The 27572-nt window shown below is 34.7% G+C and overlaps 7 protein-coding genes across 8 annotated transcripts; 4 read left to right on the top strand and 3 right to left on the bottom strand.

Moving 5' to 3' along the window:
* The first annotated feature begins 989 nt into the window (after window positions 1-989).
* Window positions 990-1707, top strand: LOC133284807 (uncharacterized). Its single transcript, XM_061481911.1, has one exon. The coding sequence runs from the start codon at window positions 1091-1093 to the stop codon at window positions 1619-1621; it is 531 nt and encodes a 176-aa protein (XP_061337895.1). The 5' UTR covers window positions 990-1090; the 3' UTR covers window positions 1622-1707.
* Window positions 1708-5201: 3494 nt separating this feature from the next.
* On the top strand, window positions 5202-6452 carry LOC133284788 (uncharacterized). The gene is made up of 3 exons (XM_061481868.1): window positions 5202-5676; window positions 5809-5826; window positions 5947-6452. The coding sequence occupies exons 1-3, from the start codon at window positions 5310-5312 to the stop codon at window positions 6123-6125; spliced, it is 564 nt and encodes a 187-aa protein (XP_061337852.1). The 5' UTR covers window positions 5202-5309; the 3' UTR covers window positions 6126-6452.
* Window positions 6453-6540: 88 nt separating this feature from the next.
* LOC133284787 (probable WRKY transcription factor 41) lies at window positions 6541-8318 on the bottom strand. 2 transcript variants are annotated; one of them, XM_061481866.1, is made up of 3 exons: window positions 7663-8318; window positions 7428-7556; window positions 6541-7302 (listed from the first exon to the last, which is right to left on the bottom strand). In XM_061481866.1, exons 1-3 carry the CDS (start codon window positions 7989-7991, stop codon window positions 6687-6689), a joined length of 1074 nt encoding a protein of 357 aa, XP_061337850.1. In that variant the 5' UTR covers window positions 7992-8318; the 3' UTR covers window positions 6541-6686. The 2 variants fall into 2 exon arrangements, with proteins under 2 accessions (XP_061337850.1, XP_061337849.1); XM_061481865.1 differs by having other exon boundaries at window positions 6541-7314.
* A 3046-nt stretch (window positions 8319-11364) lies between these two features.
* LOC133284805 (uncharacterized) lies at window positions 11365-12218 on the top strand. The gene is made up of 2 exons (XM_061481909.1): window positions 11365-11802; window positions 11918-12218. Exons 1-2 carry the CDS (start codon window positions 11431-11433, stop codon window positions 11921-11923), a joined length of 378 nt encoding a protein of 125 aa, XP_061337893.1. The 5' UTR covers window positions 11365-11430; the 3' UTR covers window positions 11924-12218.
* Window positions 12219-14985: 2767 nt separating this feature from the next.
* LOC133284785 (uncharacterized) lies at window positions 14986-15345 on the bottom strand. The gene has a single exon (XM_061481863.1). The coding sequence runs from the start codon at window positions 15343-15345 to the stop codon at window positions 14986-14988; it is 360 nt and encodes a 119-aa protein (XP_061337847.1).
* A 4612-nt stretch (window positions 15346-19957) lies between these two features.
* LOC133284799 (uncharacterized) lies at window positions 19958-20990 on the top strand. The gene is made up of 2 exons (XM_061481902.1): window positions 19958-20601; window positions 20770-20990. Exons 1-2 carry the CDS (start codon window positions 20092-20094, stop codon window positions 20773-20775), a joined length of 516 nt encoding a protein of 171 aa, XP_061337886.1. The 5' UTR covers window positions 19958-20091; the 3' UTR covers window positions 20776-20990.
* A 199-nt stretch (window positions 20991-21189) lies between these two features.
* LOC133284798 (uncharacterized) lies at window positions 21190-23689 on the bottom strand. The gene is made up of 6 exons (XM_061481901.1): window positions 23469-23689; window positions 23215-23276; window positions 22950-23085; window positions 22765-22837; window positions 21681-21746; window positions 21190-21471 (listed from the first exon to the last, which is right to left on the bottom strand). Exons 1-6 carry the CDS (start codon window positions 23606-23608, stop codon window positions 21259-21261), a joined length of 690 nt encoding a protein of 229 aa, XP_061337885.1. The 5' UTR covers window positions 23609-23689; the 3' UTR covers window positions 21190-21258.
* Between the last annotated feature and the right edge of the window lie 3883 nt (window positions 23690-27572).

Raw genomic sequence — 27572 nt, forward strand, 5'->3', positions numbered from 1 at the left:
AAGCATGTGACACCGTTGATCTTTTTTTATCTAATGACTATCAGACGAGGTATCAAACTTCAAATTTGGCACCGGTGTCAAAGGATCCTACCTCTATATATATATGTGTGTGTGTGTGTGTGTGTGAGAAAAACTACTCTTATGTTGCATAAGAGAGCAAATTTATCTCCTACACACTCATCGAAAATCGTGACATTCATTTTTCTTTTTTTCTTTAAATGACATGTCCCACCACATATGTGTCACAACATGAGAGAAGATCTCTACTTCAACATAAGATTAAATGAACCCTATATAATATATATATATATATATATATATATATATATATATATATATATATTAGCAAAGCCACCACCACATGACATGTTTTTTAATTTAATTTAGTAATCTGGTGGATTATTAATTAAGTAAAATCATACCATTAATTCACGATTGTATATTATTAAACTCCCTCTCTCGATTACCAAAAAAAAAAAAAAAAAACTCCCTCTCTCTCCACATATATGTATGCATACGATACTTACAACACACTTGATTCAAGGGGCCACTTTTATTCCACGTCCAAGTGTCCCACCTTTTCCCACTTCTTCTCAATTATTTATATATTTATAATTGTTTTGAATCCGCATTCCACTTAATTAAACACGTGATCGAAGATTGCTTTTTAAAGTTTTTGTAATTAAAGCTTATCTGGACTGTAATATATATATGTGCCCAATATTGACCTAGCAGCTAGCAACAACACAACAGTGCTGGCACACACACATATCAATTGGGAAAAAAAAAATGAAAAGTTTCCTCACGGATTTAATGATAATGGTCAATATCCGCGGGACGTGAAACGATTATAAGCATAGTATAGCCTTTGAAAGTGACTAGGCATAAATAACTAACGCGTTTCATCCTTTACCAAGCATTACAAAAGCGATCAAAACTCACCCTTGCTAACTCTCTTCTCTCAAACCTTCTCTTACATATATAGTACATATACATACAAAAAGAAACCAATATTTTCACAAGTTCTCTATATTAATTGCAGTAATAGCTTACCCAGCTGATCAAATAAGATACAAGTTATATATACAAAATGGAGAAATCCGGTAAAGAAAAGCAGAAGCAATCTTCAAAGGCAAAAAAGTGTTCCTCTTCGTCGACCAATATTTGGGATTGTGGCAGCACACTATATGACTCGTTCGAGCTCAACTCCTTCAAACGACAAATAGACTCAGCGATAGCTAACTCGCCCAGAACCCTTTCCATGCCTCATCTACCTGAAAGTCATCTTTCACTTCAACCTCAGCCACCATCCTCCAATTACAAGTCTTTCAAGTTCTCTCACCCCTTCCAGAAACTCCTTCGTTTTATTTTCAAATCTAGTAATAAATTTAGGATTTCTAGAAGTTGTAGCGGCCGTGGTAATAGTTTCCAAGTGTCAGAGAAATATTCCAAAGACCGTTTCTACGTGGTTTATGATAAGTCCGAGGCTGTTCTCTCCACAATCCCGGAAGTTCCAGAGTTTGAGATCGGTGGTCTTTCGCCGGAGATCAGTTCCTTGGTCAGAAAGTCAGCGTCGGAGCGTTTTACGGCGCCCACCACTGTCGGTATTTCGTGTGCTTAATTCAATTGTCTCGGTCTTTATAGATCAAAATAATAATACTGTATCTACTAATTAATTACTGTCATTGCTGTCATAACGTAGCAATTAGCATAGGTCTATAGCGTGAGCTAGATTTTTGTTTTTAATATACGCTTTGATGGTTCACGATGCATATTTTTATTTTTATTTTTTAATTTGTGTATGACGTAACGCGTAGGATTCTGCAACTTGGAGGATTATGTAGGATGAGCATATCATTTCTAGTACGGTTTTAGAGAGGGATTCAAATCATTAATTTCGGAACTCAACACGAATCGGACTAGTTGTGAAGTAATAAATTGATTAGAATATTTTAAATAAATAAAAAATGATTATGTGACTTTGTTAATAATTAATAAAGAAATACTGGAAAATTCTAACAGCCCATAAAATAAAACGAAAATGAATTGTCTAAGCACGCGATTAGAATTCAGCGTCAGGTAAAGGACATGTATGTATAGTTTTACTTTGATTATACGAAGAGGTTCGCCGTAGTATCCCGGTCGATATATCATATATCCAATTAATTAGCATTTAGATATAAATATATAGGAACAACTATTATTAAGATTAAGAGTACAATTTATTAAAATCCTATTGTAGATCACCACTTGACCGGTCAAAGATTAATATTGATCCGAACACCTAGTTTACTTCAACCAAAAGCAAGCAACAAGAGCGAAAGATGAACCATCGAGAAAGAACAAGTAGCAAGACGGGAACAATGATGACCAACGAGACGAGCATGGGCAAATATGAAGACAAAATTGTGATCGGTGAGTGTCAAACTTGGAGCGTATAATACTTTGATGTTGATGGTAATACAAATTGTTGAGGCTCCACAGTTGATTAGTGATTTGCAATCTTTGACCTGCAATTTCGTGATTTGCAAATCTTTGATCCGAGTGTTTAATGCTGATGGTGATGTGCAAGGAACTGAGTCCATCTCTTACTGTGACAAATTTTAATTTTTGACCTAACTAAAATTGATTAGTGTGAATTTTATTTTTAGGTAAACCCACCCTAACATGTAATTACCCGTATATACATACTACACCTGAAGTCATTGAATTTACGTACAAATGACTTTATTAACTTAACTGACTAACTAGTACCTTCATAAATCATAATACATATATATATATATATATATATATATATATATATATATATATATAGGGGAGGGTTCTTTTGACTCCAGAGTAAGACTTTTAAGTCTTACTCCAAATCCCAGCCGTTGATGGACGAAAATCAACGGTTGTCATTAATAGTATAATTAATAATTAATTAATTAATATAACTTTCTAAATTATAACCGTTGGATGGACGGAAATCAACGGTTATGATGGAGAGTAAGACTTATAAGTCTTACTCTTGAGTCAAATGATCTCTCTCCATATATATATATATATATATATCTCTTTGTGAATAAATCACATTTATGAGTGTAAATTAAAGATAGGCATATGCAAGTACAGAAATTTTTTTCAATACTATAGGAATATCGAATTCGGTATTCACTTTTATTAAAAAGGAAAAAATATTCATTTTAACCCATACTTTTTTATATAATTCCTTTTAAGTTCCATTTTTTTTTCTTTTTTAACGTGAATGTACCTACAACTATTGCGTCAAAGATTTTCTCGCAATTACGAGCCTTTGTGGATGGCAATGGCACCCATGTAAATTAAGAATATTGGACCCACAAAGTAATTTTACATACCCATTTTATGAAAAAAGATTTCGTGCCTACGTGCCAATTTGAGCCAGCTAGGTCCATTTCGGTCAACTCGTTATAGCTTGAGTTAAATGTGGTTTGATAGGTAACTATTGAAATATATTTTGGTATATGATAAATTGCTAGTTAAATTTGGTTTTATGTGAGTTGTAGACTATTTAGATGGTTTGTTAATTGTTGTATTTTCATAACTTTTTTTTTGGTAAAATGTATTTTCATAACTTATTTGTACTATCAGAGTTATAAATGTTAATTTTAAACATTTTAAAATTAACTTGTCTTAAAAACTCAAATTAATTTATATTAAAAATTAATTGTTACTTAAATTAGATGAATCTTTGTTTTAAAATAACATCTAAATAAATTTATAAAAATGTAATAACTATAATAACTAATTATGACATTTTCGATTTTGCTATTTAACTTGATCCAATGTGAGTTTACTAGTGTTAAACTAGATCAAAGCAAACCAACATAAGTTTAGTCAATTTTGTTCTTCAATTTTATTAGTTTAATTTAAACATATCAAGTTATTTGATCCGGCTCAAAAAAAGGTTGGTGCAGAGATTGACGAGTTTAATAAACCAATTTACCAGGTGTGACGAAAAAAATGATAGAACGAAGGAGAGTTCAGGGAATCATTCATCTTTGAAGGTAGGTTCGTTTATTAATTGGTACTTTGCCGGTGGGCATTGGCTGCCATTCTGCAAGGATATTCATGGATGTTTACTTTGATATGAGTCGCACTTATATGGTTATATTAAACTGCTACGAAACCAGACTTGGTGCTAGTTTTAACAAGTGACAGCTGGTTAATGGGTCACTCTTCAATAAGGGTGTGTTTGGTACAGGAGAAATTTTTTGGTGACCGGGAATCATGATTAATGGGAATTCAGTAGAAATTGAGTTTACTTGGAATCTTACGAAAGATGTGTTTGGTTCGCCAAAATATTACCGGGAATATTGGGTAAAAATTACTGATTCCATATTTGGTTTAGAACGAAATATGACTTGGAATATGAGGTTATTTTACAAAAATAACCCCAAACTATTTTTACTTTTGTAATTGATAGATTGGGTCTAGATTTTTATGTGTATTGGGGTATTTTTGTCTCAAAATTTATTGTTGTGCTTTCCTTTCACTTGGTATTCTGATTGGTATTCCGAATTACCATATTATTTTTGGTAATCTGAATAGTGACTTTTCTTTATAAATCAAATTACCGGTAATCCTTGGATATCCGGGAATCGTAATTTATTCCTTCTACCAAACGTGGTAATTACATTTACCAAAGAAGGATTACCGGTAATCCTCTCCAAAAACTTGAACCAAACACCCCCTAAACTTAATTAATTCAAACAACATATGGTTTTAAGTGAACCGAATAAATCAACAGAAAAATGTTTCTGCAGTTAATACAGATAAGTTATATGCATTTATTTTCAAAATGACGTCGTTTTGGTATTGAAATCTTAAAAAATTATAAATATAAAGACTATTATAATCCTGAAATAAATTAAAATTACAAAAACACCATAATTTCCGTCCCAAAACGACGTCGTATTGGCTTACTGCAAATAATTTATCTGCAGTAACTGCAGAAAAAACGAACTCATAAATCAAATGTTAAAGTCATACAGAACATATCACTCAACTTTAACTTTACTAAATTGCACATAAAAAAGGAAAATATAAAAATAAAAATTTACTTACAATTATAATACTGTATTTGCACAACCTTAATTGATGACATACCATGTATAATTCCCATGAAGATCCGAAATATTTTATTATAAAAATGGGGCTCAACTGGCTCGGCCCAGCCCATTTCGTTAACGCCTTGACAAATTGAACGGTCCCAAACCAATGTTGCATCAAGATATTAGATAGAAGTGAATTCAGTAATGAATTGAAGAGTTCCAATTTGCGAAATGGCATCCACTATTACTATTAATTTCCCACTTGTGTCCCTTTGTAAATCCCCAAAGTTTCTGAACCCTCCTTCATCAAGTTTTGTGCAATACGATTATGCAGGCAGCGTCATAAGAAGCAGGGAATTGAAAAATTACAGAAAGAGAGGAGGGATGATTGTGTGTGGGTTGCCATTGCCATTGCCATTGCCATTTGGTGTTGATCCATGGGCACCCACCATTGACTCACAGAGCATTGCTTCCCAGCTATTTGCGTTTTCCTTGTTTCCTTACATCGGCTTCTTATACTTCATTACCAAGTCCAAGACTGCTCCAAACCTCACCCTCTTTGGTTTCTATTTTTTGCTTGCCTTTGTTGGCGCCACAAGTCAGTTTATTTCTCCCCTTTTATTTTACTTCATGCTTCTTTCTTGCTTTCTTTAAAAATGTCAACTTTGCTGAATTGCTCTATTTTTTTTATTTTTTTTTTGAACCTTTCTTTTATGACACAATTGAGCAGTACCAGCTGGAATTTATGGTGAGTTTTTTAAGTTCACTTGCTGAAAATGAAGTTCATTTGATAGGCATAAGCCATGTGGGTATCTGATTTTTTTCTTTCTTACTTTTTTTCTTTTCTTTTAAATGGCATGCATGACAGCAAAGGTGCATTATGGAACTTCTTTGTCCAATGTGGACTGGTTACATGGTGGGGCTGAGTCGCTTCTCACTCTCACTAACTTGTTCATTGTTATGGGTCTGAGAGAGGGCCTTAGGCAAGCTGGAAATTCAGAACAAAGTGCACCCAATCCTGACTCAGGCTTGAAGGAGGAGGAGTAACGTTGGATGCAAGCTTCATATTTGAATTCCTTCTTACTATTGGCACTATTGTCATTTGTTCTATCAGCTCAGTTGTGGCTCCAAACTTTGGCTGGGACTCTGATTATCCCTGCAGCCTCTTGTGTATTTTGTACCAATCTGTAAATAAAATTTTTGAGTTGTTCCCTTTCATGCTAAAAGAATAACGGCTTGCCCTTCAATAATGTTCTAAAAGCTCTCTTTTAATATTGACTTTTCTTTTTCTTTTTCTTTTTTAGGAATGATGTAATCATGTAACTTAATTTGCTTTAGTTATTTGCTCTCATTATTATGACTGCTCTGCCCTTCTACTAAAGATGTGGATTATAGGTTGTATTTTATCAATGCAAATTCGGAGCACTTATCTATTTGAATGTAAGTACTGCTAAACGGTGCCAAAATTGTAGTTCTAATATTGACTATAAGGACATTTATTAGTGCTACCATTGCTGATTCATTGTTCTACAATTCTAGTACTGTCTGAAGTTGTCCTATTCTATTATGACTTTATCCTTATAATATTCCATTTATTCTTCAGTGCATTTAGGAGAAAAATCCTGGGGTATTGAAAGGGAAATTGGGATCAATTCCCACTGGATCAAGTGAGATATTGAAATCGGGAATTGGAGAATTGGTGGCTGATGTGTTGGTGGAAATGATCTCAGTAATATCAGATTCCGAACGTGGCTTCTTGTAGTCCCCATCAAACTCATTCATCTGGAAAGTTGGAGATGAGAAATAGTTTGATTCCGGTGTTGTTTGAGATAATAAGTGTGCTTGGAAAAGGCTGCTCAAGAAGGAATCATTCTCTAGGGGCAAAGGAATCAAGCTGTGGTTTTCTCGTGGCATGCATCCAAATGAGGTCGAAGGGAAAGTGAAAGGATATGTCATTTCTTCATTTCCCAGCTTATCCGTACTGACAGTCAAGATGTTTCTGAACTTTGCAAGGCTTTCTTGTGATGCCTGTGCATGGTGAATATCATTATTATGACTTTGTGGTCTCTCTTGTTTGTCCGGTGATTTAGTTGGCTGAACGGCATTGTTTCCCTGAGAACAGGTGTGCAATCCTCTGTAAGTTATGTCAAATATAGTGGGATCTTCATCTGATCTCTGTACTTGCTTGGTGGCCCAGCAGCCCTGAGTGTTGCGGAAGGTGCACCTATAGTAACTTCTGCAAATGTGATTATGGGTTCTTAATTAGATGCCCACAAAACTAAAGGAAATTTTTGTACTTAGGAATTTTTGTGATTCCTTTCTAAAGCAGGAAGGGGGAAGTCCTCTCACCTGGGATATTTGGTACCGAGGATGTCTTTCTGACCATATTTTCTCCAGTTGTAGCCATCTTCATATGGTCCTTCGAGGCCACTCTCGGAGCTCACTCTTATTTGATCCACCCATTTGGGAATTATCTTTCTGAAACCCATTTTAAAAACAATTTGTTAGGAGCTTTAGTATAACCAGACATAGCTGATGTTTATGTAGTGGAAAACTGATACCAAGTCTGTCTAGTAAAACTCACCTTTTCTTTGAATCGTGTTTAACCTCCTCGGGATCCTTGATGGCCCCATCAATGTCCTTCCTCAGAGGACTTCCGTTGACAGATATTGGGGACTCTGGTAACAAAGTTGATGTTGCTTGACTCATGCCCTGCAACTCGGAAGTTGATACATTCCATCTTAGAATTAGTAAAGCTTTTTCATAAGAAGATAATATCCTCTGAACCATCATATCCCTTGTGTCAACTGAATATGGTGTCCTCAAGTCTGCCTTCAACTTCCTTGCTACCTCCATCCCTTGAACTAGCTCATTGATGAGTGTGTTCTGCTCCCAGCTCCGGTCATTCTCCATTTTGTAATGTTTATTCACCTTAATAATGTCTGAGTATGATGGTGCTTGATATCTATTTCATGCCCAAGAGCATCACTTTCTACTCTGGAAATGCACTTTTCTCTAGAATCAATAGTTTCTTGCTCTGCAGCAGAGTTGGAAACTGAAGAAATTTAGTAGATCCTTCGAATGGTAAAGTATTATAGTAAGCTATGGACATGGACTTGGCCTGAACGACCTTTGAAATTTCAAATGGATTTCTTATGGTTGAATGGTTTGATGTTTAGAGCAGACAGGGGAGCGGGAGTGGGGCTGAAGAAGCAAAGCTTGGGAGCTAAGTTTTTTTGTTTTTTTTTTTTGTTTTGCTGAATGAAGGAATTGGAGGCCTTGTATTTAAAGGGTTGGGGTTTTGAGTTGCAAATAAGGGAGCAAAGGAAAGGAGTGTATATGAGGGTAGAAAGTCCAAGTTTGACTGATAAAGCGAGTTTTTCAGCCAAGACTAGCATTTGGTCAGTGAATAGTGACCAATAGAATGCTGACCAAGTCCACTCCAACTCGATAAATTATTATTGGTTGATAAAAGGTCCGTACTCTTGCTAGGCATGATTTAATTGAAGATTAAAATGTCAGAGTTCGAATGAACAAAGGAAGGGACCAGAGAATTTTCAAACCTCATGCCGCGTAGTCGCTTGGGTCCTTTACTATCATTACCTCAGAGAAAGAGAGAAATATAAACGATTGCTTACGTGACTTACGGTTGTTGCCATCTACCCGATTTTTATTTTCGCTCTCTTCATCGAAGTTGTCCGTATAGGGTAAAATATGTCAATCTATGGATACTTCCCCACCAGCCATGGTAAGGATTAGAGGTGACAAAGTAGGAAGTGCGATTCGTCCCGTCCCGCCATCAAATCACCAAAAAAAAAAGTTAACTCATCCTATCTCGCTTTTGAGAGTAGACTAAAAAACTTAGTGGGTCAGGGCGGGTTGGCTCGTCAGCTCAAATTTATTTTACACTGATTCGTTCGAGCCAAAAAATGAACTAACTCTTTCTGTTTTGCTTTTGAGAGTGAGTTATAAAACCCACCCCTTCCCACCTCGTTTGACGGGTAGGGCTTGTCAGCCCGTAAAGTCGAGCTCGTTTTGTCGGCTCGATTAAGGACCAAAGCTCTGTTAAAGCTTCTCATGCATTGTTCGTCGAGAGAGAGGGGGGGGTGAAGGTGGCTAGAGTGGCTCTACTAATGTACAAAGTAACAGCTTATGAGATGGATAGAGAAGAAGATGATGTCCCTTCAAGGTGAGAGGGAGTATTTAGAGAGAAAATGTCTCTCTCAAGCGTGGGAGAGAGAAAGTAGAGAATTGCCACCTAGCTAGAAAAAGTTAGACATGCCGAACCTACTGTTTGTGTATAGAGACAACAATACAGGAAAAGAAGAGAAATTCTCCGGTGATAAGTCAGAACAGAAATCAACACAAATACACAACTAAGTTAGATACTCTCTAGTGCCTATTTTACTCACCATTATGGTGGAGTTAATTTTAGTGGTGATTTAAAGATTATAAAAATAACAGTTTAATATATTTAGAGAGAGATATTTTTCTTATGTATAGACTCGATTTCCTCGGCGTGGGTACAATATAGCCAATCGGGTACTTGATAATTGATATAACGTTGGCTGTTACCAATCCAACAAAAATATAATCGTGGTGATGGACTTTGAGATTCCACAATGAATTCTAGAATTATTAATTGTACCCCAATATGTGTCTAATGAGAACAAGCTCATAGTAAGTCAATTTTCATTCGTTGAATTTGGATGAAACATTTTTTTTTTTTTAAATATACGAGAAACTTGAGAGTCTATTATGTGATGGTCAATCCTTTTCAGTTTATTTTTTTTCCCTTCTAACTCGTGTTCTTTTTTTATCCCTTATTGTCGAATTATTATTTGTTCGCGACGGACAAAGTGTGAGAAATTTAGTAAACATAATTTTCATATATTAATCCTCATATTTTGTCTTTTAAATCTCTTATTCGCTTAATTAATTGATCTTGATTATATTTGATTTTTGGTTAAAAATTGGATTTAATCATATTTTTTTTTATATAATTAAGTCATTGAGGAATAACTTAAGTTTTAAAGATTTGATGAATATGAATTTTATATTATGAAGAACATAAAAAGAATTTTACAACTCATGAAGAACCCAAAATTTGGATGGACATCTAGAGAATCAAAATGGGCTTATATGCTGAAGGATGAATGCTGTTATCGAACCTGAACTTATATGTAGTGATTGGTCTATTTTGAAGTTACAAAAACTCCGTTCAAGTTGAGACCCGTTCCATTGAAATGATAATATCAGGATTATAACTGATGCAAAGAACACGTTTTTAAATTATACAATTTCAATGGTCAAGAATGAAGATAAGAGAAAAGTCAAGAATAAAGAAAGAACTTTTGACAAAAATGCACCTATAATTTTTCTAAATTCTCTATAAATCACAGCACACACACAGGATACGGAACTGGAATTTTGAAAAAAAAAAATATAAAAAAAATTAGAGATGAAAATCTCTTCCCTTAATAAATAATGATTTTCTTTATTTATTTTTTTCTCTGTGTTTCATGCATAAAAAACAAAAACTTATAAAATCATTTTTTTAGCAAATAAATCATTTTTACGTATAGTATAAGTGGAAGAAACTTTATCAGGCGTTTACATATCGATGGAATAAATTAGTTAAGTACATCACCTCACCACTATTCATTACCTTTCTGGAGCTCAAATAATGTGGACAAATCAAGATGATTCGATACGTTTTTCAATTGCATGTTCCGTATGAATCGGAAGGTTGTAGAATTGCAAGTGTGAAGTGGGCTAGTTAGGGAAATATCTAATATAATAATGTTGCACTATTTTTTTTTAAGTTACCAGCCAATAAAAATTTATGAATGACTGTGATATTTGTAGATATAGAAGAGAAAAAAAAATTATTATCCAAATATCAGTTGCTCAATAAAAGAGTTACCTATTACAGTTGTATATGGAAGATGTTCTCACTAGCCGGGGACTCACAATTGATCATTACCACAACATACATATATTGGATTCTCATATCTCCTCTATTTTTTTATTTTTCTGAACGAAACTAATTTGGTATATATTCGGTGGGCAAAAACGATAAAAAGTTAGTGACATGATAGAATATAATACAAAGATTCTTGCCATATTATTCGACCTATCAAGAAGAAGAAAAATTAATATTCCAAATTGTGCATTGATGTAACAATTCAATCGGAAAGAGATGGAAGCCCATTCAACCCCACCAATGCCTTCCTATATATATATAAAAGAGCTCGCTCCCTAAACTCTCAAGCATCAAAAGCAAGCAAACAACAAACGATCACAAGCAACACACAACAACAACAACACCACCCCTTGTCTAATTATTACCATGGCCTCCGTTCAGTGCTACAAAACCTGCGAAGAAAGCTGCCAACAGAAAAGCCAGCACAGTTCATTGGGGCAGAAAGTATCTGAATTGTTCAAAGGGCATCATAATCAGCAACCCAAAACCCAGACCCAATGCTGTAGCCAAACCGAGGTGCTGTCCCAATCAGGGCATTTAACCGCCATAACTCAAACTCAATGCTGCCAAACAGAGACCACTCACACCAATGGCACCCCAACTAAAAGCCAAGGGAGAAGAACTAAAAGGGAGCACAAGAGAAATCTTTTCCAGAAGATGAAGGATGGTTTATCGGGTCATAGCAGTGACAGCAGCAGTGACAGTGAAAGCGACAATGAAAATTGCCAAAAGAGGAAGGCAAGTAACCCTCATAATCATATATTATACTATTAATTGATTTCTCTTGTATTGTACTCAATTTGACTTACTGATACTTTGGCACTTTGTTGTATGTGTATATGCACTTATGCAGGACTGAAATTAAGGAGCAGCTGTACCAATAATAAATGGAATTCGAGGATCAGAATTCACAACTCACAGGCCAATGTAATGTTTGGTGTTTGCTTCCTACTATAAACAAACAAGAATGGCAAAAAAAAAAAAAAAAAAAAAAACTAATTAATAGTACCTTAATAATAAAAGTCAATGTATTTTGATGAAAATAAACCAATGTACTTCGCTTATGGTGCAACTCTGAGATTGAGACCTATCAATAAATAACAAATGCTTGTACTATGATAAAAAATCGTTCTTCCTATTATGAATAAAATTGTTTGGTGTTGAAATCAGTTATTCCTCTATTTTTAAATTTTTCTTTGTAATAACTGTATCCTGTCCAATTTATAAGCAATCTTGCCCTCATGACTCATTGACTCGGATATATCCCTCTAAACCTTCGTTAAAGGTGGAAGTAATTGATTAATTGTATATTGACTAAAAAAAGATCGAGCTATATATTATCGTTTGATAACTCATCGACTGAAAAAAATTTCGATCTATAACTTTTTTGTAGTAAGATATTTATATTGTTGTGGTATACAATTTATAATATGTGCCTCTGCATTGTATCACATGCCCGGATTTTGCAAATTCCAGAAAATAAATGAATATAATTGAAAGTGGATTTCTGAAGTGCTTGAAATTTGAAGCTCTGCAATTGTGCTTTAGTTTCGTTCTAAGATTTGGCAAGGTACACTACCTTGATAGAAATATAGGCGCAATTAGATCTACGGAAGTGGTTTAAACCATTGCAGTTTGGGATGCAATGGATTATCATCGTTCACGATTATCTCTTGTAATGCAGATTTGAGATGATCCTACATGAACTGAAGTCTCTTGCGTTACAGCACGAACTCACAAATCAATCTCCCTTGGGTTGTACCACGAACAAATCTCTCTAAGTTCTGGTAAACCTTCCAAGTTATCCCTCGAGTGGAAGGGGAAGGGGAAGTGTGTAGGCACTTTTCAGATCTGAGCTTACCTCTTCTGTTCAATAATAACTTTGAGTAGGGGTGGCAATACGGGTCAACCCGACACGACACGACCCGTACACTATTTGACACGACCCGTTTTGTAAACGGGTCACAAAACACGAACCCTGACACGACCCGTTGCGGGTCACGGGTTGACACGACACGATCCGCAAAATTTAAAATTTAAAAAAAAGTGGGATTTTTTGAAAAATAAATAAATTAAAAACAATAAAAAAATAAAAAATAAAATAAAAAAAGATTAGCTTCTGTTTCTTGAGATTTTTAGTTCCTTGTATTCTTTTCTATACTAAACAATGACTATAAATATCAATATATAAATGAATAAAAATAATATATAATAAAAATTTAATTGAAAATTAAAAAAATGACACTGTGCGGGTTGACACACGAACCCGCAAGTTGACACGTGACCCGACACGAAAAAAAAACGATTCACATTTACACAACCCTGACACGACCTGCGGGTTGACACGACACGTGATTTGGCGGGTCGGGTCACGGGTCAACCCGCGGGTCAATACCTGTATTGCCACCCCTAACTTTGAGGCTGATGACTTAAGTGGTAGTATACATATGGGTGCCAAGAAATCCTAGCCCAAAGCTCTATATGGGGTCTAGGCTTCTTGGACTCTTCTCACACTCTTAGCCCAATTAGGCTTAAGTAAAAAAGCACATGGCCTATTTGGCTTCTATTGTAAGACATGTGCCGGAGCACCCCAAACCCAAATATGGTTCAACTTGGGCTTGTACCCTTTCCATAATTTATGGGTGTCTTTGAAACAGATTTGGACGGAACTAAGTTCAATAAGTACATGACAATTTGTAAGGTATATCCCCAAAAATGAATCAGACAGAGACGAATAACTGAGCATGGACCACACTATTTCTAAAAAGGTTCGATTTCTCTTTTCAGCAACTCCATTCTGCTGGGGTGTACTTGGAGAAGATAGTTGTGAAATAATCCCTTCCTCAGTCAGGTAGGGCCTGCACTCTCCAGATAGGTATTCACCTCCTCGTTCAGACCGAAAAGTCTTGATTTGAACATCAAGATACTTTTATGCCTCAGCCTTCAACTCTTGAAACTTTCCAAAAGCTTCAGGCTTATGACGCATCAGGTACACATATCCAAACCTTGAGTAATCATCAGTAAATGTGATGAAATACTCATACCTGCCTCTGGCCTGGACATTTATTGGTCCACATACATCATATGTACCAATTCCAGCTGAAGTGTGGCATAGTTCCCTTTGGCCTTTAAAGATCGCTTAGTCATTTTATCCTCTAAATAAAATTCACATACTGGTATCAATTCAAAGACCAGGGATTCTAAAATCACACTCTTGACCAAACATTGTATCCTCTTAGAGTTAATATGACCCAATCACAAATATCAAAGATAAGTTTCATTCGAAACCTTTCTTTTCTTAGATAAATGAATATGATTATCGTCTCCTAATTCAACATGATTAACTTCATGGGGTGTAGGACTAAGGAAATAAATAACATTAAGCAATATACTGGAACAAATAAAAGAAGATGAACTTCTTATTGAAACTAAGGAATTAAACTGAACTATCAAACCATGTTTAACCAAACAACTAAAATAAATTAAATTCTTCTTAAAATTCGGAACAAATAAACAGTCTTCCAAAATCATTTACAATTATCAAATGATAAAACAACTTGTTACAATTATCATACTGCTAGTGCAGACACAATCTCCCCATTTCAAGCTTCAAAACTCCTTGTCCTTGACTAATAGGCAAGCTATGTTTGAACCACCGCAAAGAGTAACAAATATGGTTAGTGGCTACTGAATCAATGATCCATTTATTATTGTAATTCTTCACTAAGCAAGCCTCAATCACAAGTAAATTACCCATACCTGGTTAGTTCACATGTGGACAATTTTTTCTTCCAGTGCCCCTTCCGTCCACACTTGAAGCACTTGCCTTTTGGCTGCTTCATTGTAACTGGTTTGGCAACTGGAATACCTGATCTCTTCTTCTTACCTCCCTTGGGTTTCTTCTTAGGTTTAACAGAACTCTCAACGGCAAAAAAATGCAGTTTCCTGCTTGACCAGAAACTGTTCAGCATTCTCAAGCTCGTGCATCAGTTGAGTAAGATCCAGATTCATCTTGTTCATGTTATAATTCATTTTGAACAGGTTGAAGTATTCAGGCAGTGACTGCAGAAGGAGGTCAACTTTTACCTCTTGTTCAAACTTGATCCCATGGTCATCCGCTCTTTTGAAGTTTGCTATCATTGTCAAACAATGATCCCGCACAGTTCCTCCAGCCATCACGGTGTTGGTGACCGCAGTCAGGGCACTCTGCCTAGCAGAACTACTAGAAGTAGCAAACATGTCATCAAGAGTCTTGAGCATTTCTGTTCTGCTCTCAATCATGCTCACTTGCACCTGCAAGTGATAAGCGAGACTAGATAGAATATAGTAATGAACTGCAACATTTGCCTTCTCCTAATTCAAAAACTGCATCTTAGTTGCCTTAGATGCATTTTTTGCAGGCTATTCTGGCCTAGGGATAGTCAAGACAAAGTTGAGCTTTTCATATTGTATAACAATATCCAAGCTGTACTGATAATAAATGGAATTCGAGGATCAGAATTCACAACTCAGAGGCCAATGTAATGTTTGGTGTTTGCTTCCTAGTATAAATAAATAAAAATGGCAAATAAAAAATAATTAATAGTACCTTAATAATAAAAATCAATGTATTTTTTTACCAAAAAAAAAAAATCAATGTATTTTTTACCCCTAAAAAAAATCAATGTATTTTGATGAAAATAAACCAATGTACTTCGGTTATGGTGCAACTCTGAGATTGAGACCTATCAATAAAATCGTTCTTCCTATTATGAATAAAACTATTTGGTGTTGAAATCAGTTATTCTCTATTATTAAATTTTTCTTTGTAATATATGTATCCTGTCCAATTTATTAGCAATCCTGCCCTCATGACTCGTTGACTCGGATATATTCCTCTAAACCTTCGTTAAAGGTGGAAGTAATTGATTAATTGTATATTGACTAAAAAAAGATCGAGCTATATATTATCGTTTGATAACTCAGACTGACAAAATTTTCGATCTATAATTTTTTTGTAGTAAGATATTTATATTGCTGTGGTATACAATTTATAATATGTGCCTCTGCATTTTATCAGATGCCCGGATTTTGCAAATTCCAGAAAATAAATGAATATAATTGAAAGTGGATTTCTGATATGCTTGAAATTTGAAGCTCTGCAATTGTGCTTTAGTTTCGTTATTTACCTTGATAGAAATGCAGGCGTAATTGGATCTGCGGGAGTGTTTTAGATCATTACGGTTTGGGATGTAACTGGTTCACAATTTTCTCTTATAACGCAGATTTGAGATGAGTCCTTTGCGTCACAGCACGAGCTCACGAATCAATCTCTCTTGGGTTGTACCACGAACAAAACTCCCTTGGGTTGTACCACGAACAAATTTCTCTAAGTTTTGCTAAACCTTCCAAGCTATCTAAATGGGGAAGTGTATGGGCACTTTTGAGATCTGAGCTTACCTCCTGTGTTCAATAACCTTGAGGCTGATGGCTTAAGTAATAGTATATATATGGGTGCCAAAGAAAACCCTAAAGTTCTACATGAGCTCTAAGCTTTTTGGACTATTATCATACTCTTAGCCCAATTGGGCTTAAGTAAAAAAAACACAAATCCAACAAGAAAATCAAAATTATATGACATTATAAACAATTTAAATTACCATTACTGGACGATTTCGTAAAATATGATTTGCCAAACGTAGTTCTGCTCGTCCAAATGAATCTTAATTAAAAGACAATGTTTAGAGCTCATACAAAAAAAAATTAGTTGTATTTAATGATATGTTATTACATTATTTAATAATTTTGGTATTTCATATATATATCAGAAAAATATTTCTGCTGCATATAAGTTATCTGCATTTACTTTTTAAAATGACGTTGTTTTGCGATTGAAAGATTAAAAAATTAATGAACCTCATTTAGTAAATTACCAAGACAAGATTATATGGTAATATTATATGAAAGTTATCTGCATGTGTTCGAATCTTCTCAGTACCACCTTTGGGAGGGGTTTAAAGCCTTAATCCTGGACCCGCCCTGAATCGGATTAGTTGCGAAGCAATGAACCGATTGAAATATTTCCAAAAAAAAAAAAAAAGTTTTACATTAATAATGTCAAAATTAAACTCCATATAGTTGCATCTTCCATAATCAGCCCACAAAAAGATAGCACGTCTTTGTTGACTAAAAGACAACCAAATTTTGCTGATAATTTTCTCAACCACATGCAAGCAAAATAGATTTCAAAAAACTGGACTAGTCAGGCAAGTTATTAAATCATGCAACAATGAGACCTCCCGGCCAGTGTTAATTTATATTACACTATTGAAGTATAATATTTATTTTAAACATGAGGAAATACTGCCACTTTTTTTGAAAAGTCAATAGAGGTTACTGGACAAGTTATTGTGCATGTACAAGATTTTCAGTGGAATTGCAATCATTTAAATGTAAAATTTTCTTGCGTGTTTCCGGCGGAACCTCGTAAGAAAGTGTAAGGTCGAAATTTTGCCTGATTTATCTTCTAATCGTCTAGGGGGGGAATTCATAGTGTTTCTCCTATTTTGTAAAGAGATTCAACAATTTTTAGTATGTGTATTTCGTTCTGTATGTCAAAATTAATACTGCTTGTACATAGGGGTGTAAATGGGCCAGGCTGGCCCAGCCCAGCCTACGGCCCAGCCTACATTAAGCCCAGCCTAGGCCCAGCCTTTCAGAAAAGTAGAGTAGGCTTAGGCTTATAAAAAGGCTTTTTTAATAAATAGGCCATAGGCCAATTTTGTCAAGCCCGGCCTATGGCCTTGTAGGCTGGCCTATTTAATTTATTAAAATAAAATAATAAAATAATATTTATTTTATGTGACAAAGACACAAAGTACCAAATACCAATATCTCTTACTTTTTGTGCTATTTTATTTTACGAAAGGAAAACTTGTCTAATGTCTCCAAATTTTATATGCTGTTGCAGCTTAATACCATGGAGCAATGGGTACCTTGCTGGATTATGATGTTATTGATGAAGATCTTTCAATAATGCTCTTCTTTCCCTTGTCTTGATGGTGGTTTAAAGATTTTTAGATGAATGACATTCTCTTGTAGACTTTGTTTCAGCATCCACTAATTGTATTTTTTTTATTTTTCCTATTTCTTTGACTCTATTCCTCTATGATATACATTCTAGAGCTGAGGTATTATGTTGACTCTTTCTTGTTTGTCATTTTTTTCTTATGAGAAGTACTAGTGCATGCATGAATGGAACTTTCTTTGCTCTATACAATTATTTTTTTTTGCTTAGTATATATAGTGGGAGGCCTACAAGGCCTGTAGGCCATGTCAGGCTTTCTTATTTTTGAAAATGGGCCGGGCTTGGCCTACAAATAAAGCCTTTAATAGGCCAGTAGGCCAGATAGGCTGAATTTTTTTTGACGTAGGCTTGGGCCAGGATGGCCAAAGCCCAGCCCAGCCCAGCCCATTTACACCCCTACTTGTACATACTGAAATGTTCTTTGAATAACAACACATGCTTGTTCTTTTTTCTTTTCTTTTTTAGTACATACCCATGCTTGTTCTTGGTCTATATGGTTTAAGAAATATCCTTTGTTAACCTAGACTGATGGACCCAAAATAACAAAGGGACAAGCAAAAGAGGAAGTCCAATCAGACCTTCAGATTTATTTCTTCCCCAACCAAAAATAACTACTGTTTGTTGCTTTGAACTTCAATGGTGTAATTAACCGAGCACATATGGAGTGTTACATTTTATAATAATGTTTTTGTTCTTTCCTTACATTTCAATAGAGATTATAATTTATTTCACTCAATGAAAAAAATTTCTACTTTTGTCCGTAAATTTTCCTTGTAATATGTGTCACACAAAAAAAAAGGTTTTCTATGTAAAAATTATGTGTTAATTCCAATTTTTTCTTAAATCTACTTTAGTTGAGTAATCTATTTCCATAACTATGTAACTGTAACCAATATAACATATGATCTCCAACAAGTACACCTTGACTTCTTAGGACACTATTGAGAGTGCTTTACATTCCCATATAGTCAATAGAGAAATGGTTACAAATGGAGTTCTTAAAATAGGTCCCGACTCATACACTAATTAGTTATTGCTTTAAATTTGTTTATTTAGAAGTTGGTTAGCCTTTAAACAATTCTTTTAATAATTTAGAGAATTTTGACTGGATGGGAATTTTTTTTGGTGCTCCAGTCTCCATGTGATTCTTTCATTCAAGAGGTGATACTTGGACAAAAAATTATTTTTTATTTCTTCTCTCTGTTCATTAGTTGTATGATTTTGATTGGTCCGGACCACTGAATAAATGGTGATCCGGAACCGTTGAAATTCTTCTCGACTCGATGGTTACTAAAACTATGTCTATTTATAAGAAAGGTCAGGCAAACAAGAGGCTTATTTTCAACGTCGAAGATGAGATGTTAAAAAATATTTGTTTAGCTGCATCAAATTAATAATTGAGATTATGATTCTAAATTTGAATTATGAGCTTAGTTAAAGTTCTAATTACCTAGTTTATTATTGTTAATACGCTGGATAAAATACTTTTGAACAATTATTAAGACACCGTATAATTAACTGAAAAGAAACAATTGGAGAAATTTTCATAGCAAATATGCCATATGAGCTGTTTACCAAAAGCTAAATCGCCATACTAGCTTTTCTTTTCTTATATTCTTGGTCTACAAATTGAGTGGGAACTTATTCAACCTGTCAGTGTTATCTACGGTGCTAATGCCACGAAATTAGGTTCTTTCACTGAAATCGTATATCAATATATTTTCAAACGACCCAGAGAATAAATTCCTATTTTCTATATTATTATTTTTTATATAAAAACGGTAAAGACTACTTTTATTCATGGCATATTTCTAAAAGCATAATTGAATGGTTATTTTATTTCTCCACTAGAGGGAGTGGAAGGAGGAGCCTCACTCTCGTTGTGCCAATAAAAGGCCCTTAATGCGTTACCATGCAACTGCAAGGAAACAAATCAGGGGTGAGCAACATAAGCTATTGCAATGGCTTCGGCTCAGTGTCAGAAACCCAATACCACCATTGAAGTTTGCCAACCAAAAAGCCAACACAGCTCGTTTGGCCAAAAAATTTCTGAGATAACCAACAAGGCTTTCAAAGGGCATCATGCCCGCCATGGTAGCAGCCAAAATCAACTTCAATGTTACAGCCAAACTCAGGTTGAGTCGCACGGTCACACTGGCTCTGAAACAAAGACTCACTACTATGACCAAACTCAGACCAAACACGACAAGAAGCATGGCGTTTCCAAAACTCAGATCACAGTTTGTGTGGTCCAAGCCCAAATCACCCAAACCAACGAGGATCCTCGTCCCTATGGTACGACTACAAATTGCTTTGGGGCTCATGCCAGGAAGAATGGAGAGCTTAACAATAAGAAGGAAAGGAATCTGTTCCGGAGGTTTAAGAATGGCAAGTCCCGCCATAGCAAGGAAGGAAGCAGCAGCAGCAGCAGTGAGAGCGAAAGTGATGATGAGAAGTGCCCAAAGACAAAGGCAAGTGCACTTAAAATACTCAAGAATGCTCAAGTCTATCCTGAAGAATAATCACATGGAAACGAAAATCTTTTACATTAAATGCATGCATGTTTTTTGGTTAGAACAAGATTTAACTTGTCTTATTGATGAGTCTTTTTATTTTTGACTCTTTTATTGCATCTGCAGAATTGATGAAATGAGCAGCTGCAATGGCATGCAACTCAACAAAGCTTGGTTAACGAAAAGAAAGACCAAAAAACATCTTTATAAATAAACAGTGTCTTTATGATTTCATAATGCCATTCTTGTACCCAAAATAGTTGGGGGGAATAAATGCCAAGATTTCATAAAGGTCTTATTGTTGTTGTATTTCAATTGGCTATGTGTACCTTATGACGAATAATATATGTTTCTGCCTATTATTACTGGTCTGTTCTCTGATGCGATCTTACCTAGTCCAACACTGATATATAAGACTGCATTTAGCTAAACTTACACAGTCCTCACCAACTAGGTTTTTCAATTCTGTTAGCAAGGAATTAATATGTCCACTCTGCTAAACATAATTACAGCCCACCTACAAGAACAAGGCCTAGATTACTACCAAGCAAGATACAACAAATCATATATACAAACCTTAACACACTACAGGAGCAACAAATGCAGGGGCACTCATCATCCTTCAAGAGACCTGGAAATGAATGCGGCAATTGCCTGCACAGCAACATCTTCAGCTTCATGTTGGGTGGAACCCTTTTCTTGCAGATGCTTCTTACCAATCTTGAAAGAGTGATCACCACCATTGATGACATGCAGCTCATTGAGCGCTTTCATCTTCTGCCGAGTGGCTTCTAACTTCTCAAGCGGGCAGAGACCATCCTTGCTTCCCTGTGAAGACACACACATATAAAACTAGAATTTGGAGAGAAATTAGCATGATACAAACAATTTATGCGTGCAGTATGGAATACCATGCTGATAGAAATTGAAAACATTGACAGTTCATTCAATAGACTAATAGTATGAAACTGGAGAATTATGACTACATGACTATATCATAATATAATGGTTAATGGCATTAGAAAAGAAAAAACTACCTGTACGAACATTGTAGGAACTGTTAGCTGTAACAGTGTTTCATCTCTAACAGCACCATTCATTCCCTGGAACATTGGCAACTAAATTAGTGTAATTCTTAGTTTCTTACGTTATTTAAAATCTGTTTTTTAGTAGCAAGGGCATCTCTGTTTTGCTAAAACACCCCAAGAAAACCAATGTGCCAACCATAATGGCCCAAGAGTGGCATGCCAAAAATTGCGCAAACAGAATTGAAGGTATCACAAGGGCAAATGATAGAGCAAGTCAGGAAGAAATGAAAAGGAAAATACTCAAAGGAGTAGCACAGTAAATATTAAGGCCAAATAAATATAGCTAGCTTAGGCCAAACTGAGATATGAAGTGAAATGCTAAAGAAAGGCACGTTTGAAAGAATAGAGATTCATGACTAAACTATAATTATCAACAAAGGGATAGGTGGATGTTGAATTATCAAGAAAATCACAAATGATGCAAGGAGTATACTCATAGTTGTCAATAGCAGTTAGCGGCCAGTAGCGGCCGACCCCGAAATGGTATAGCGGTGTAGCGGGTAGCGGTATTACCGCTACGGTGAAGTATTAATTCCACATATATTATACTAACAGTCAAGAAACAAGGCAATACCCAAACACATAATTCCACAATCAATGTCAAATACAAGGAACATAAAGGAAGGATCCAAAATTAAACACAACTGAACAATAAAATTGTCAAATAGCCAAGTACAAGAAGTGAACTAATAAAGAAAATCATCATCATCTTCGGATTCTCCATCAAATTCCAACATGGGAGTGGTGTAGCGGGGTAGCGGGTGTAGCAGGTAGAGGTATTGCTGCTACGCTATGCCGCTACCTTCCGCTACGGCCAATGTCGCGTAGCGTCGCGGTTTGTAGCGGCCGACCGCCGCTACCCGCTACGGTAGCGGTTTAGCGGCGCTACGGGCCGCTACTGACAACCTAGAGTATACTCTAATGATAAACAAATAGTTTGAAAATTTATTCAGTACCCCTACCCGAGGTTAAAGGAGCTGAAAATCATACGCAGGCAGTTGATGGCATGAAATTATCAAAAAGAACATCAAACCTTTAATGGGTAGCCCAAGCATACAACAGCATGAACATTAATGTCTTTCAAGCTAGCCACCATGCAGCCAACTCTACAATAAAATAAATACAAGATACATCGTGTCATAAATATCTTTCTACTAATCATCCTAATCGGGACTTCCCCAACCCAACATGTAAGTCGAAATAAAAAACACAACATACCTTGAACCCATTGATTTGCCGGCCAGTATCAGGGGACGACCGGGATACTTAGTTGCAGTTTCCTTGACAATATTTGAGTGAAACTCCACCAGTTTTTCTGCCTTAGGAGGAGCCCTCTTTTTCCCACCAGACATGTCTAGCAAATGGCAAACCCGTCAGATTCACTTAATACATCAATTTCATCAAACCCATCATTTTTTTTTAATGCAAAATCTGCATGATGTAAGAAATGGAAGACAAGGAATTTAGTTGGAAACAAACTCACAAGGATAGTCAAAAGTGACAACATCAGCAGCGTGCAGTGCCTCCTTCAACATAGTCTTCCATCTGTAAAAAAAAATTAGATAGAGCTTTCACTAGAAAGCCTATAACAAGATCTAACCCATTTTATAATTTTAATTTAAAAAAAAAAAAAAAAAAAAAAAACTTGGAATCCTAAAATTAAAAATCACCTAGTTATATAGTTAGAGCTACATGCGAGTGGTTTAAAGCTGCAACAAAAAGGAAATGTTATGTTACCTTAGCATCCAATCAGAAGAGGAAGGAGCACCAGCACCATGAGCGAAGATGACCACTGGTGAAAACTTTTCAAGTGTTGATACTTCATTCTCGTCGTCTTCACTCTGACGCCGTCGCTTTGTAGGAGGTAATGAATCCATGCCTTCGGAATACAAAAATCCCCAAAATTAAAACCACTTATGTTGTAATCGAAACCCTAACCTATTCCCCATACTGCTTATTTTCGCGCCAAATGCGAGGAGGGAGAAAGCTGCATTGACCACCTTGATTTGATTATTTTTGAGAGAAAAAAATATCATTAAAATATATTATATTAAAACTAATGACAACCTTAAAGTTAATTAAAAATTAGGTAAAACTGTAAAAGTTAGTCCTTTTAATTATTAAAGTGTTATTAAATTATAAAACCGACCATTCCTTAAAAAAAAAACATAAATTATTTACTTTTAATGAATAAAAATTATAGAGATGAACATCCAAATAACTACAAAAATATTAGGATTGATACTTGACACAAAATTAAGTAAATAAAATTATACAGACTAAAATATAAAAACATATTATAAAAAATCTAAATTAGTGAAAATTATAGGGACCAACATTTATTTTAAATGTGAAAATTATTAGATAATAAATTTTATGATAATGTATATGTATATGTATAAATATAATTTTTTTGTAATTGATATGATTTATCCCATTTTTAATCTCAAAGAAGGCTTAGGGAGCAAGGAAATGTTTAGAGATTGGATAACAACATATCAGAATCCGAAAGTTTCCTCAACAAGCAATGATTAATGAAGGATAAACATGTGGTTCCATCTAGATCTAAGAAAAATAGTTTATAAACAAGTATCCCATAAATGAGATAGGCTACATAAGCCATCACTATAAGCATGTCAAGCCATCACTTTATAAAGAAATCCATCATAACTTAAGTTCATCGGCGAAGTATTAATTTAAGTGTCGAAGTGTCTTGCAGATGTCCCTCTCCATTTGTCCCAGTTAAACAAAGACATCAAACACCAGTATATTTATTATCTCACAAGAGTATTCCACATCAAGTCTCATCCCCCTAGATTCACTCCAAATTCCAAATAAACTGATACAACGTATGTAATTAGACTCAATATATCTCTTGGACTAATAAGAATTGACCTCAAATATGATAATTTTAAGAATTTCAGAAAAATTCCTACATAATGATGACTCCTAACTTGTTTATTTTATTTTTTTGTTCAACACTCTTTACTTGTTTATGTTTTTATTTTTTAATGAAATAAAATATCAATATTTGACTAGGAGTGTAAGTTGAAGTTAGCACATTTGTGAGTCGAGTTAAATCGAATTAAATATAATTCAAACTATAAATTGTAGGTGTGACTTACTATTCAAAAAAGTATTGGTGCAAGAACAACGTAACAACGGTAGTGTGCAAATAACACTAAATGAATACCCCCTCCACCTCCAGTAACTTTTTTTTTTTTGTGCATTTAAATTATTTTATTTTGTTTCATTTCGTGGAAGCATTCTGAAATTCGCAAGCAATCTCTTTAATTCATTATGTCGCCTCCATGACTTTTGCTGAAAATTTAATTTTCCATGGCATCTTTGGTTTGATAAGGGAATTAGACTACTCTGAATTAACATCTTTTTAATCAAGGTAGTTAAAATTAAAATTTTACATAAAAATAAAAGGGGATACAAAAAATCATAAAACGTAAAAAAAAGCGTAAAAACATAAAAGCGTTTGAAATATTGATAAAAATATTTTGATAAAAAAAATCGTAAAAAACATAATAATAAATTGAGATTTTTTACTACCATATTTTTAACTATCTGGATTGGTTCCAGTTAATGACAACTTTGGTTAATCAATAACGTGTATGTAATGTGTTTAATTCACTTTAGTGTATATGTGGCCAAGAGTCCGACACTTAAATTGTCAAGTAATTTAGGATTAGGGTTTTTTTTTTCTATATATAAATATTGGAAAAAAATGTTTATCCTTTTAAATGACACAATTTATGTCATTTCACTCTCACAAAGAAAAAAGAAATGAGATCCACACCTTTATTTGTTTTTGTCCATTCTCTCTCCTCTTTATCTATCTCTTTCTTTCACTTAAAATGACACAACTTTATATCTTTTAAAATGACATATATTTTTTCCATAAATATTTTACTTTTGATCTTGAACCACACAAGTTAGATAAAAAAGTGAAATTCTAGAGTGCCCACATACTTTTCCTGATCCCCTTGCTTGAGAATAGTTTGAAAAATTCTTCCACATGGTAGCTATATTTTACGAGGAGATTCTATGGTGGTCATTCTCTATAAGAGACACAGAGACAATGAATCACAACACTGAACGAGGGATATTTCGTCAATCTAAACTACAAGATTTTTTTTATTTTTATTTTTTTGTATTAAAGAATCATAATGATTCTTAATATTCCAAACCACAATCATTTTTTACACTTCCGTCGATCGTATTATTCCCACGGACACTTAATTTAAAACTCATGCGACTTCAGAAAACACAAGCATTATAATAAAATTTATATATATATAATTTCGCCTACGGGTAAATCTACATAGTTAAACCCTAAAAATCTATTTTCGACAGAATTTATCAACGGGAAAATCTTTACAACCATTTTCGATGGAAATTCATTAATTTTTGGTTGAAAGTTCATTCCTTGAATAAGCATACTTGGAAAGACATTTAACCTTCATCACACTTGGGTTAAATTGAAAAAACAATGTACATATCTAAAAAAACCATGCGATCTTTAACTTTGTTCTTGCTTCTATTTAGGTATATTCGATGAATTATGCTTATGCTTCCTAGGTTGCTTTTGTTCTCTTTTTTGGTCATGTATTTAAGTATGTAAACCATCATGTCTAACATTCAAGGGTCAAGGGCCATATTAATCATCCTCTTGGGGGAAAACTAAAAATAAAATATTACCTTTTTTGTCAAACCCCTCTCAGCAAATAGGGCCTTTTGGATTTAATATTATAGTCTTTAAAATATAAATGAAATTGTCCTTAATGAGTAAGGCAGGGCCAAGGCCTGACTGCACGCCCGGGGGGTCCCCTTATAGTTTGTACTTTACATGATCCAGACATGTATGCTACACACGCAAATTAAGTGCTATACTCCATAGGAGAAAGTAGTTCTTTTGTTTTTTTGGCGATGAGATACAAGAGAGGCTTTGTTTTGAGTAAGTTAGCACTATCAATAAAAGGGGCCCCTACCATATATGCGTCATGTGTATATTCTCCATAGAAAAAGAAATGGAAAATTTTTAAGAGGTTATGCAGACTGCACGAGGATTCAACCTGGAAAGAGGGCCAAAATCAACCTTGGTGTAGTGGGGAGGGGGGGCATTGTCAGTGAGCTTGAAGGTTGAGAAAGAAATAGCTTCTGCATGTGAATGGTCTGACCCTTATTCCAAGGCTTTCTTTTCAACTTTGTTGAAAATTGAAAGCAAGTGACTCTAGCTCGTACTCCTTTATTACCTTATCTAGCAATCCTGGTTGGGAATTGGGAGTTTGCATTTGCAGTGTTTTTTATTGTTCCATGATAGACGTGTCGCTCTAGCTGTCTCTTCTTTATTTGAAAAATGGTAACTGTTATTTTCAAAAAAAAAAAAAAATGATAGCTGTTTTTCTAAATCAATTTTTACCAAGAATTATTCGTTCACATGTGAAGAATTTATTAAAATAATTAGAGTAAATACATTTTTATCCTCAACAAATCTCACGATACCTGCTTTAGTCTCTAACAAATAAAAAAGTTATTCGTGATTTCTAAGAAATTCAAAAAAAGACCCATTCAATTGAAATCGTGGTCCCTTATAAATTCAAAAAAGATTCATATTAGTCCCTCAAAAGGACTAAAATGAATCCACTTTGAATTTCTTAGGATCACAAATAGCCTTTTCATTTGCTAGGAATTAAAGTGAGCATCGTAAAATTTGCTGAGAACCGAAAATAGTATTTACTCTTTTAATTAAAAGTCTCGGGTTTAAATCCTAGGAATGGAGAAAATAATCTTTGGGAATTGGGATAGTCGCCCCAAGATCCAATAGTGAAA

This window comes from Gastrolobium bilobum, unplaced genomic scaffold, assembly GCF_033153095.1.
Source record: "Gastrolobium bilobum isolate Gb01-03AN ecotype WA unplaced genomic scaffold, APGP_CSIRO_Gbil_v1 utg27505, whole genome shotgun sequence".
NCBI classification, from domain to species: domain Eukaryota; kingdom Viridiplantae; phylum Streptophyta; class Magnoliopsida; order Fabales; family Fabaceae; genus Gastrolobium; species Gastrolobium bilobum.